The 13,300-nt window shown below is 33.2% G+C and overlaps 1 protein-coding gene across 1 annotated transcript; it reads right to left on the reverse strand.

Annotated features, from left to right (window-relative positions):
* Positions 1-1,381: 1,381 nt before the first annotated feature.
* LOC134711003 (uncharacterized) lies at positions 1,382-3,308 on the reverse strand. Its single transcript, XM_063571430.1, has 5 exons — positions 3,230-3,308; positions 2,809-2,901; positions 2,291-2,403; positions 1,801-1,878; positions 1,382-1,477 (listed from the first exon to the last, which is right to left on the reverse strand). Exons 1-5 carry the CDS (start codon positions 3,306-3,308, stop codon positions 1,382-1,384), a joined length of 459 nt encoding a protein of 152 aa, XP_063427500.1.
* Between the last annotated feature and the right edge of the window lie 9,992 nt (positions 3,309-13,300).

Here is a 13,300-nt window from a genome sequence, read left to right on the forward strand (position 1 = left end):
TTCGTAAATTTTACGGACGCCATCACGAGTTGGTTGACCGTTATGGAATAACCGTTTCACAAATCATATCGGATATGTTCCTTACGTCGCAACTACAATCCCCTTCCCTTTCATGAATGTGACCTACCGAATTATACTATTTACCGGATTTGTAATCACATAAGCAACACGACGGGTGCCACATGTGGAGCAGGATCTGCTTTCCCTTCCGGAGCACCTGAGATCACCCCTAGTTTTTGGTGGGGTTCGTGTTGTTTATTCTTTAGTTTTCTATGTTGTGTCATGTGTACTATTGTTTTTCTGTTTGTCTTTTTCGTTTTTAGCCATGGCGTTGTCAGTTTGTTTTAGATTTATGAGTTTTACTGTCCCTTTGGTATCTTTCGTCCCTCTTTTTGTAAAGATATCAAATTGTGATCATCATGCATTCTTCTTTATTAATTTGGATGCTACGGTGCATGGTTACTTTTTTGTCATTTGTACAACTCCTAACGTTGCAATGTATTTGAACATCCCTTGGTTTAAATGTCAAGATTTGACCGTTGCTGATGAAGCTAAATCCCGAAAAAAGCTTCGGACGCATGTAAATTACGAAGTGTGTATTCCTTTTATAACATGATGTTTGCTTCAAATCAACAGACATGTGACTTGCACTTGTTAAAATGATAACATTAAGCAATTGCTTAACTAAAACAACAACCGTGTTTTCTGTATTTTTTAATGTAACAAGGCAACAACTAAACTATAAAACATAAATTTTGAAACGAAGATTCAAGTGTATAGTTAACAAAATGAACAAGAGACAACGATTGAAGATAATGATAAAATTCCCATTGAAAGATTTAGATAGTACTTCATATCTTGTTTGGTGTCGAACTCATCTCCATTGGAAAAATTCTTAAAGTATGTCTCTCTTTCTCGTACTGTCCGTGTCTTTGAATAATGTTATAACTGCACTGTGAAATCCTATATATATTATCAAGTCTCACAGACGACTATGTTCCTCCCTAAAACTCATCGTTCGTTTGATTTTTCACTCATTTGATTGTAAATAAATCACCAGTACCACATCGCTAAGGATAATTGTTGTATGATGATAACAAGCACGAATGTGTGTAGTTTGCATGGGACTTAGGTGTGTGGTAATCTTGTTTCCCACGCTATGATGAATGACTGGAATCTTGTGATAAGGTTGTTATTTTCACTGTCCCGGTTTATATGGATTGTATTCATATTTATTTAATGAAGCTAGAGTGTGATTGACCAACCCATTCTGCAGGGTTAGCCACTAGTCCGAAGCCCAAGACTAGTTAAATTTCATTCGGACTAGTTTTGCCAAAATGTTTTGCCAAATAAGAAAAATGTCAGAATGTTGGTCTTCGGACTAGAAGTTCAAAAAGTTTTTGGTGCAGACTGCCACCCGGTGGTGAGCCTCATCTGCACGAATGGCAAGGATTACATCCAACATCGTGGAGTCCTCCTAAAGATAATGAAAATTTATTAACATATTTCTAAATATAAAATACTGTACTAAATACAATTTTATAATTATAAATGTTCACATAAATAATGGAACATACAAAGTCAGATGATTAAAGATAGAAAATGAACAATATTAATTTTAGTATGTCAAGGAACAACGGAGTTAATTCTGGTGACATATTTACTATCTGGAGATATATTTGATATTATTCACAATTTGTTTTGAAATCGATACATTTTAAAACTTTTTGAAGAAAATATGTCTTTGTTATCATGTATTTACTTATCATTCCAGGTAAATGTAAAATATATCATATTTACCTGTAACTTCCAGTAATTTATTGCAATTTCCGGTGCAGCTTGTGTCTTCCAATGCTGCATTGAACCCTTTTGTATGTCCTGCAATTTAAACATAAACAGTTCAAAAATACATAATCATAATCAGGACGATGATTTTTAACGTTTAAATGGTTTCATATTTTGTAATTTTATAGTTTATAGGCAGGGCTCTGGTAATTTTGAAAATTGTTATGTAAATTGGAATTTTTACATTTATACCACGTTTTCTTTTTTTTTAAATTGATATATTGCAATACAAAATTACTAAACTGAACATACATGCATGCATGAAATACAGTTAAAATCAAGAGAAATAACTACTTAAATGTCAATATAAGAATTCACTACATAAAGCAACAATTTTATTAGAACAACTAACATAAGAACCTCTGTCTCATGTCGTATCTGTCTTTGTCATCTGCATCTAATTTTAATGTATACTATTGTGTAACAAAACATGTGCATGATTTACCTGTATGCATTTGGAGTATGTTACCACTGCTTCTTCCTCCAAATATCCAACAAAACGGTGGCAAAATCTTGGACTCATTAAGTAAGCTAAACTAAACATGGTCACAAAAGTACCTACAATATAAACATGTTTTTTAAACGTGAGATAACAAACATTTCAGACAGAAGAAAATGAATGACTGATGACTTGAGTAATGTCTCATTTCGGATGTGAATAATTCTAACCATTCAATTGTAAAATAGAGAAACAGTGATTGTCTTTAAGTTAGTGGAAATTTAGTTTAAAGACATATCACACTGCATGTTCTCATGGTAGTGTGTTTATCTGCAGCAAATTTTGGGTTTGTTTCCGGCTATGTGGCTTCAAAAACACACAAAGTTTATCATCAAAAACAAAGATGAAAATATCAGTCTTCACAGAGAGTTCAAAAAGGTAAAATAACCAAAAACACTTAGCATTTAGATAAAAAAAAAACCGGCACACATTGAACATTCAGATAAGTAAAAGTAACAATTTACCTTGTGCCCCAACAACACAAAGTCTAAATAAATTACTGGGTTCACGTAACTGCAATGCTGTCATGAGGTGCATTCTTTCATTTTCTGCTTCTTCTACAACGAAAAGTATTGATGAATTTAGTCATAAGGGAACAAAGTATTACTAGACTAGTGGCCATACAAATAGACTCGATTTTTCCGGTTTTATTTAATCTAATTAAATAATAAGTGAACTGAGAAGGCTGAATTCTGAACAAAAATATATTTACATTACATTGCAATATAATATTCTTTTTAGAAAACTTTATATGTGTAAATTTGTTGCTCCCTTCTCTTTGGTCGGGTCGTTGTCTTTTGACATGTTCCATATTTTCATTCTCAATTTTAACGTTGTCATAGACACATTTATTTTTCAGAAAAAAAAACGTGTAACCAAGTTTACCTAGAAGTGTATTAATCCAAGCATAATCTCTTTGCATTCGTCTAAAAGAACCTAAATAACTTAACATGGCGGCCACCATACCCGGGACACCATCAACTGTTTCTAGGAAACATATCCGTCTATAAAGAAAAAATAGAAATGTCAATTTGTTTTAACTTAACGATTTACAGCTATGCTCTAACTTCACCAACGATCTATAAAATATGCTCTTGTTTCATGCTTTTATCAATTGAAAATTTGTGTCAATTGGAACGTATTTTAAATCATTGTAAACATTTTTTTTGTGATTGAATGCACTTTTTTTCAAGAACTTTAGCCAATCATTTTTTTTAGTAAACATCTAATAAGAGCCTGCACTGCAAAAGAGGATCGTTGTATAATATTGTCACTTAATTGTTTTGTATCATACAGATATTAATACACAAGACGAAAATATATTTGCAAAACAAAGTACAAAAAAGACGTTTCAAAATTTCAAAAGTTCTTCCATTATCATTCTTTCAATCATCAGTGAAGACGGATTGCCTTTTTTCGTGAGCTTATATTGTTAATGGTTCATTTGCATACATATGTTGAACATACAGAAAGATCAAATTTAATTGTTTTGCAGATAAAATAAAGGAATATTTGAAATGCATTTCTGACTAACAATAAACAGAAAATCTTGCTGTTTTAATTCCTGACTTTAAAATAAATAATGGTTTACCTTTTGTATCATAACATTCACAACTATCATTATGTTATGTCCCAAGAAACAACAAAACTATAAATCAAAAACTTACAAAACCCATCTACGCTCGTTTCTTTCTCCTCTGTTGAAACCACTCAGGGTATCAAAGGTCTTTCGCATAACTTTTACACTATAGTATGCCATCTATAAAAATATTGTAGTATTAAAGTATAAACATTCACACTACAAAAAATCAGTTCTCTGCAATATTTTTTCATTATTATTAATAGTTCTTATTGTTTAGTGCATTATCATTTGCTTGACTTTTTAAATTGTTGTCTTAATTTTCAAAATGTTACCAGTCAGGCCACACCAATTCAATTCCTTGTTCGACAGACCCGCCTTCACCTATTTTTTTCAAAACAAAACTGTTTTATTTTTTATTATATTCCCGCTTCCCGCGTCCGGAAATCTAATAATGTTCATTTCCCGCACCGTTTTTTTGTAAATATTATAAAAAGATCTCAACATTTGTTTTTAAAATAGCAGTCTAACCTTTATATAACGATTTTAAACCTATAAGCACCCCACAATACTGTAAATATCTGTGAGAATATTTGTTTCAGCAAGAAACCAATTTATTCCATGTGGGAGTACTCCGAAACAGTGGAAATACCTGAGCAGAACAAAACATTGGTTTCTTTCCCCCTGACTTATATTCCTTATCAAAAATGTTCGTTGTTAATTATATATAAATATTTATATATTATATATAAATATACTAAATAAATAAATGATTTGGAAAATACGTTGAATGTATAAAAAGTCATGAGAATTCCGAATGCAATAAGGTTCTATCCGGGCACTCTGGTTCTGAACCTTGGTTCTTTGGTTCGAAACCATGGTAACTGGTTCAACATCCGGGTTGTTTAGTTATAGCAACCCGAATTCCTGATTTCATCTGGGTTCTATTCTAGATTATTCTAATGTTCCCGTTGAACTTGGAGAAGATAACCACAAGTATCCGAATAAAAAGGTAAAGTAGGTCAAAGACGCTTAAATTGTTTTATAACATTAAACATTTCAGGATCGACGGTAAAAGAAGCTGTAAGGTATTTATTTTCTCATTCTTATGATTAGGAAACTAGATAAATTTAAAGCATCGTTTAGATTTTAAAAATAAATCGAAATGGTACATTATATCGAACATTATTTTATTTAATTCAGTCGTTCTGTTTTTATTTATTTCCTTTAATATTTCTAGACGTTTTAAAACAACAAAATTTGGAGACCTGTCGTTCAATTGGCCAACGATATATGCATCTAACCACTTCACCAGTTGACGACTTGCATATATATTTAAATGCACATTTAAAGTTCGAATGCATTTTATTTAATAGCTGCTTTGTAATTATATCAGAATTGATAGAAATACGTGTGAAGTATATAATATGTAACAAATCGTTTTGTTCAAAACGGAATCTTAAAAGAGATATAAAAAGAAAAGAGGGACGAAAGATACCAAAGGGACAGTCAAACTCATAAATCTAAAACAAACTGACAACGCCATGGCTAAAAATGAAAAAAGACAAACAGAAAAACAATAGTACACATGACACAACATAGAAAACTAAAGAATAAACAACACGAACCCCACCAAAAACTAGGGGTGATCTCAGGTGCTCCGGAAGGGTAAGCAGATCCTGCTCCACATGCGGCACCCGTCGTGTTGCTTATGTGATTACAAATCCAGTAAATAGTCTAATTCGGTAGGTCAAATTCATGAAAGGGAAGGGGATTGTAGTTACGACGTAAGGAACGTATCCGATATCATTTGTGAAACGGTTATTCCATAACGGTCAACCAACTCGTGATGGCGTCCGTAAAATTTATGAAGGGATGATTTCAACTTCACCATTTGGAACTCTTGATTTAATAGCTTCCTTGTGAGCAGTAACCCTCTATCAAGAAAATCATGATAGGAAATGCAAGCACGGGAATATCGTATCAATTGAGAGATATATACCCCGTATGCAGGTGCTGCTGGAATGTTGCTACTTAGAAATGGAAAGTTCACAATTGGAAAGCTGAAATCATCTCTTTTGTCGTAAAGTTTTGTCTTCAACCGACCCTCATTGTCAATTTCTAGATGTAAGTCAAGATATGAAGCTGTACATCAGATTCCTGACTTAGGACAGGTGCAAACATTTGCAGCCGGATGAAACATTATTATAACATCCCAACATAGAAAAAAACACGATAAAACGAAATTCAAACGAGGAAAGCAATGGACAAATGTATAGGCCACCGACTTGCGACTGGCACATGCATACTAAATAGGGCGGGGTTGAACATGTTAGCGGGGTATTCACCATCTCCCTAACCTGGGACAATGGTTATTTCCACATACAAAAAAAGGAATTTGAAATTTGGTAGCGTCACTTTTACCGTTCAAGAGTTGTCATGTTCCTTTAAAAACAGAGAAAATGCTGAATTTGCGTTTTCGTTTTTTTAAATAAGTTTGACTCAATCAAATTTATAAACCTTATACGTAATGCGTATTACCCCATAACACAGCTCTATCAAGTTCGATATTGGGTGGTGTTACTGTTCAAGAGTTATTAGATATAAGAAGTTGGTACTAGTACTAATGATACACATATCAACACGTAGACTAAAGATAGGAAAGATCATGCTTAATCTGTTGTTTCTGTTCTTTAACTTTAGTTTGCCTCAACCAAATGTTTTGAAACTTATACACAATGCTTATGGTCACTTAACAGTCAATATTACGCGAATCCTGTTTCTATATGTGGAGTTTACTTGTGTTTTCTTTTCACAAGCAGGGGCATCTGTGGCCCATAGACATATTGTACATTTATTTCAGTAAACGGTTTATTTACTTCCTTTGGATTGTACTTCTATTAGAATTAACTTGCATATTTTTTTTAGGATTGCGGTGCAGTTTGATAATAGACAGTGACCAGCATGAAAAAGTGTTTCACTAGATTGAGCTCTTTGTCTAAGTGTACTTTAAAGGTTCTTCGCACTGAGTTCAGTTCATTGATATGCGTATACCTTCATGTGATTTTAAGATGCTTAAACAGACTATCCATATCAACATGTCCATCAAATGAAATCCAAGGTAAAATGATTGAACCATTTTGAAGTATCAATCTATCACAACTTGCAGTACATGGTGCTACTAGAGCAGTAAATATTCTTTCTAATTTTCACAGCAATAAAAAGATTTAGTTTTCATTTGATCAAAACATTCTTCATATCAAAAATTGAGAATGGAAATGTGAAATGTGTTTAAGAGACAGTAACATGACAAAAAAGCAAAAAGCAGTCAAAGGTCACCAATGGGTTTTTAACAAAGTGAGAAAATCCCTCGCCCGGCGGCGGACTTCAGATGGCCCCTTAACAAAATATGTACTAGTTCAAACTCCAATACATAAAACCGATGTTACAATTAAAAATATAAAAATATATCTAAATATTTAATATAGATATAAAAATATGGGATATGAGTGCAATCAGACGATTCTCCATATACTTCAAAAAAAATATACAAGTTGTACAATGAGGGCAAAGGTCAAGATCATATAAAGTTTCTCGTGCCACAAGACTCACCATCTTATGACAATACATCTTCATGCTACATATTCAGAAGCAAGGTCAATTTAGAATTATACTTCTAGGTCAGGGTAATATACAAAGGAACACACTGTATCATGATGATACACCCACACATGCATAGGTCAAGAGTCAAAAAGTCATAGTCTGGTCAGGAGTTTCATGCCAAAAAAACAACAACACAAAGCAGTCCTGCACGAAATTTCATCACGTACCAATGTCTCATGGCATGATGTACTACACATGCCGAATACAGCAAACATAGGTCAGGGACAGAAACAGAAGACATGTATCTAAACTCAGTGGAACAGTACTTGTATTTCAGGTCACTATATGCAAGTGCCTTCAACATAGAACATAAACTCTCGCAACAATTCAAAGTTAAAACGTTGAAGTGCTTCTATCAGTTTACCATAGTGCTATCCCATGGTAAGGTTAGAAATTAATGGTTAACCCTAGTTTTAAGTGTTCTAATGTCTAATCTTATCGTTTTAATTTATTGAAATAACTGCACGTTCCGATTTTCAATTAACAGTGGTAAGGTAATCGTTGCAAAAAATCCTGCTCAAACTTTTGTGAAAGACGGTTTTAACATTGAATTGTTGCGAGAGTTTATCTTGAATGTTGAAGGCACTTGCATATATTGACCTGAAATACAAGTACTGTTCCATTGAGTTTAGATACACGTCTTCTGTTTCTGTCCCTGGCCCATGTTTTCTGTATTCGGCATGTGTAGTGCATCATGCCATGAGACATTACGTGTACCGTGATGAACTTTCGTGCAGGAATGCTTTGTGTTTTTTTTTACATGGAACTCCTGACCAGACTATGACTTTTTGACTCTCGACCTATGCACTTTGGGTGTGTCATCATGATACAGTGTGTTCCTTTGTATATTTTCATGACCTAGAAGTATAATTCTAAATTGACCTTGCTTCTGAAAATGTAGCATGAAGATGTATTGTGATAAGATGGTGAGTCTTATGGCACGAGAAACTGTATATGATCTTGACCTTTGCCCTTATTGTACAACTTTGTTTGAAGTATATGAAGAATCGTCTGATTGCACTCATATCCCACATTCTTATATCTATATTAGATATATTTGTATGTTTTTTAATTATAGTTAAGATCGGTTTTATGTATTGGAGTTTGAACTAGTGCACATTTTGTTAAGGAACCATCTAAAGTCCGCCGCTGGGCGAGGGATTTTCTCACTTTGTTAAAAACCCATTGGTGTCCTTTGACTGCTTTTTTGCTTTTTTGTCATGTTACTGTCTCTTAAACACATTTCACATTTCCATTCTCAATTTTTTATATGAAGAATGTTTTGTTCAAATGAAAACTTAATCGTTTTATTGCCGTGAAAAATTAGAAAAGAACATTTACTTCTCTAGTACTGTAACACCATGTGCTGCCAGTTGTGATAACTAGATAATTCAAAATGGTTCAATCATTTTACCTTGGATTTCATTTCATGGACATGTTGATATGGATAGTCTGTTTAAGCATCTTAAAAATCACATGAAGGTATACGCATATAAATAAACTGAACTTAGTGCGAAGAACCTTTACAAAGTACACTTAGACAAAGAGCTCAATCTAGTGAAACACTTTTTTATTCTGGTCACTGTCTGTTATCAAACTGCACCGCCATCCTTAAAAAAAATATGCAAGTTAATTCTAATAGTAGAATCCAAAGGAAGTAAATAAACCGTTTACTGAAATAAATGTACAATATGTCTATGGGCCCCAGATGCCCCTGCTTGTGAAAAGAAAACACAAGTAAACTTCCACAAATAGAAACAGGATTCACGTAATTTTGACTGTTTAGTGACCATAAGCATTGTGTATAAGTTTCAAAACATTTGGTTGAGACAAACTAAAGTTAAAAAACAGAAACAACAGCTTAAGCATCTTTCCTATCTCTAGTCTACGTGTTGATATTAAAAAGGTCATTTATTCAAAATCATAAAATGCAAAAAATACATTTTGCAAATAAAACATTTGACATAAAAGTTCATATTTAATATGAAATAATAATACATAATTACTACGAAATTACATCAACTAATATTATGTCAATTGAATAAATGACAAAGAATAGCAAAGGTGGGGAGAAAAACCTGCCCCATAAATAAACATATGATACATATCTACTTCAAAAGATAATATAAAGGGCGGTATGTGGGTGGGAATTTTGAACAAATTGTTTGATAATAATCACAAGTTAACACATCAAATGCTGATGATAAAAGGAGGTGATCACAATGCACTTACACGTGAACTCGTGCTGACCCGCAATGCCATTGACCAATAAGAAAGATGATATCCGGTCATGCATTGGTCATAAAAGAAATTTCTCTGCACGTGAAAACAAGTTATCTAATTTCAACAATTTATCGTTTAATTAATTAGGACACTCTGACCCTTTGACCAGACTAGAGACATTATACATTTACAGTAATAATAGCTCACTCTTTTATTTAAGTCGGTTAGTAATAACCAATTAAACAGAATTATCTTCTCTGCTGTCTTAAATTATTTTATTCCGCTTAATTTTCAATTAGCAAATAAAACTGGTTATCTCTAGTCTACGTGTTGATATTTGTATCATTAGTACTAGTACCAACTTCATATATCTAATAACTCTTGAACAGTAACACCACCAAAAATCGAACTTGATAGAGCTGTGTTATGGGGTAATAAGCATTACGTATAAGGTTTATAAAATTTGATTGAGTCAAACTTATTTAAAAGAACGAAAACGCAAATTCAGCATTTTCTATGTTTTAAAGAAACATGATAACTCTTGAACGGTAAACAGTAACACCACCAAAAATCGAACTTGATAGAGCTGTGTTATGGGGTAATAAGCATTACGTATAAGGTTTATAAAATTTGATTGAGTCAAACTTATTTAAAAGAACGAAAACGCAAATTCAGCATTTTCTATGTTTTAAAGGAACATGATAACTCTTGAACGGTAAAAGTGACGCTACCAAATTTCAAATTCATTTTTTTTGTACGTATGTGGAAATAACCATTGTCCCAGGTTAGGGAGATGGTGAAGACCCCATTAACATGTCCAACCCCGCCTTATTCAGTATGCATGTGCCTGTCGCAAGTCAGTGGCCTAGATACATTTGTCCATTTGGCATTTCTTTCCTCGTTTGAATTTCGTTTTATCGTGTTTTTTTTCTATTTTGTGATGTTATGATATAGTTTCATCCGGCTGCAAATGTTTGCACCTGTCCTAAGTCGGGAATCTGATGTACAGTAGTTATCGTTTGTTTGTGGAATTTATACGCTTTCCTCGTTTCTCTTTTTTTTAATTTAGATTAGACCGTTGGTTTTCTCGATTGAATTGTTTTACACTAGTAATTTTGGGGCCTTTTATAGCTTGTGGTTCGGTGAGAGCCAAGCCTTCGTGTTGAAGGCCGTACATTGACCTATAATGGTTTACTTTTATAAATTGTTATTTTGATAGAGATTTGTCTCATTGGCGCTCATACAACATCTTCTATACCTATTTGCTCATTGTTGAAGGCCGTATGGTGACATGTAGTTGTTAATTTCTGTGTTACTTGGTCTCTTGTTGAGAGTTCTTCTTTTCCACATAAGGCGAAGGGTGGGGATTCTGCTAGCATGTTTAATCCGTCGCATTCTGTGTGTATGTACCTGTCCCAAGTCAGGAGACTTTAATTTGTCGTTTGTTTATGTGAATCATATTTGTTTTTGTAGCTGACTATACGGTACGGACTTTGTTCATTGTTGAAGGCCGTGGGATGACTTATAGCTGTTAATTTCTGTGTCATTTAGTCTTTTGTGGAGTGTTTTTATTGGCACTCATGACACATCTTTTTTTATTTTTTGAGTAGAAGTTTTGTAGTATTTGGTTGAGGCAACTAAAGTTAAAAGAACGGAACCCTTTTTTTGGGACGTTCGGGACGAATGAACTAAAGTAACTCCGTAGTTTATGCCCCTTTTCTATGGTACCAACACAGAAGTTCTGACTAGTGTGCTTGTGCTACTCATTCCACCAGCACAGTCATTAATACACACACACAGACACACACACCAACACACACACACACAATTTTATTATAAAAATGTTTAAACTTCATTTTGATTTGATTCTTTTTTGGCCTATTATGATTATATACATGCCTTAATTCTACAAGTAGTATCAAATTTGACAAAATTGTACATATACACATTTTTGTTATATTTTATAACTTATTTTTCAATTAAACTTAAATTGATTATCAATTTCTTTTTATATGTCTTTTCAGATTCCGTTTTGAACAAAACGATTTGTTACATATATACTTCACACGTATTTCTATCAAATCTGACATTATTAGAAAGCAGCTATTAAATAAATGCATCGAACTTTAAATGTGCATTTAAATATATATGCAAGTCGTCAACTGGTCAAGTGGCTATAGATGCATATATCCGTCATATATATATATATAATATCGTTGGCCAATTGAACGATAGGTCTCCAAATTTTGTTGTTTTAAAACGTCTAGAAATATCAACGGAAATTAATAAAGACAGAACGACTGAATTAGATAAAATAATGTTCGATATAATGTACCATTTCGATTTATTTTTAAAATCTAAACGATGCTTTAAATTTATCTAGTTTACTAATCATAAGAATGAGAAAATAAATACCTTACAGCTTCACCTTACAGCTTCTTTTACCGTCGATCCTGAAATGTTTAATGTTATAAAACAATTTAAGCGTCTTTGACCTACTTTACCTTTTTATTCGGATACTTGTGGTTATCTTCTCCAAGTTCAACGGGAACATTAGAATAATCTAGAATAGAACCCAGATGAAACCAGGAATTCGGGTTGCTATAACTAAACAACCCGGATGTTGAACCAGTTACCATGGTTTCGAACCAAAGAACCAAGGTTCAGAACCAGAGTGCCCGGATAGAACCTTATTGCATTCGGAATTCTCATGACTTTTTATACATTCAACGTATTTTCCAAATCATTTATTTATTTAGTATACAAGATTGATCGTTTATATAAATATACAGCGTTAATTTCCATTGTTTAACGAGAGCGTACGTCGAAACCATGGTAACTGGTTCAACATCCGGGTTGTTTGGTTATAGCAACCCAACTTCATGGTTCCATCTGGGTTCTAATCTAGATCATTCTAATGTTCCCGTTGAACTTGGAGAAGAAAACCGCAAGTAGCCGAATGAAAAGATAAAGTAGGTCAAAGACGCTAAAATTGTTTTATAACATTACCTTACTACTGTTTATTGAAAATCGGATCTTAAAACTAGGGTTTACCATTAATTTCTAACCTTACCATGTGATTTCACTATGGTAAACTGATAGAAACACTTGATGCAGTCATGAAATTGAATATTTGCAATAGTACGACGAGAACAATACAAGACAGAGGAAGAAACAAATGAAAGTAATTATACATGCGAACTTTTTATCCCAATGCACAAACTAGGAACCGTAGTTTTGATTCAGTTTATTCATTTAAAATGTACGCTCGTGTTAAAAAATGGAAATTAACGCTGTATATTTATATAAACGATCAATCTTGTAAATATACTAAATAAATAAATGATTTGCAAAATACGTTGAAGGTATAAAAAGTCATGAGAATTCCGAATGCAATAAGGTTCTATCCGGGCACTCTGGTTCTAAACCTTGGCTCCATCTGGGTTGTTTGGTTCTGAACCTTGGTTCTTTGGTTCGAAACCATGGTAACT

Source organism: Mytilus trossulus, chromosome 3 (genome assembly GCF_036588685.1).
Source record: "Mytilus trossulus isolate FHL-02 chromosome 3, PNRI_Mtr1.1.1.hap1, whole genome shotgun sequence".
NCBI classification, from domain to species: domain Eukaryota; kingdom Metazoa; phylum Mollusca; class Bivalvia; order Mytilida; family Mytilidae; genus Mytilus; species Mytilus trossulus.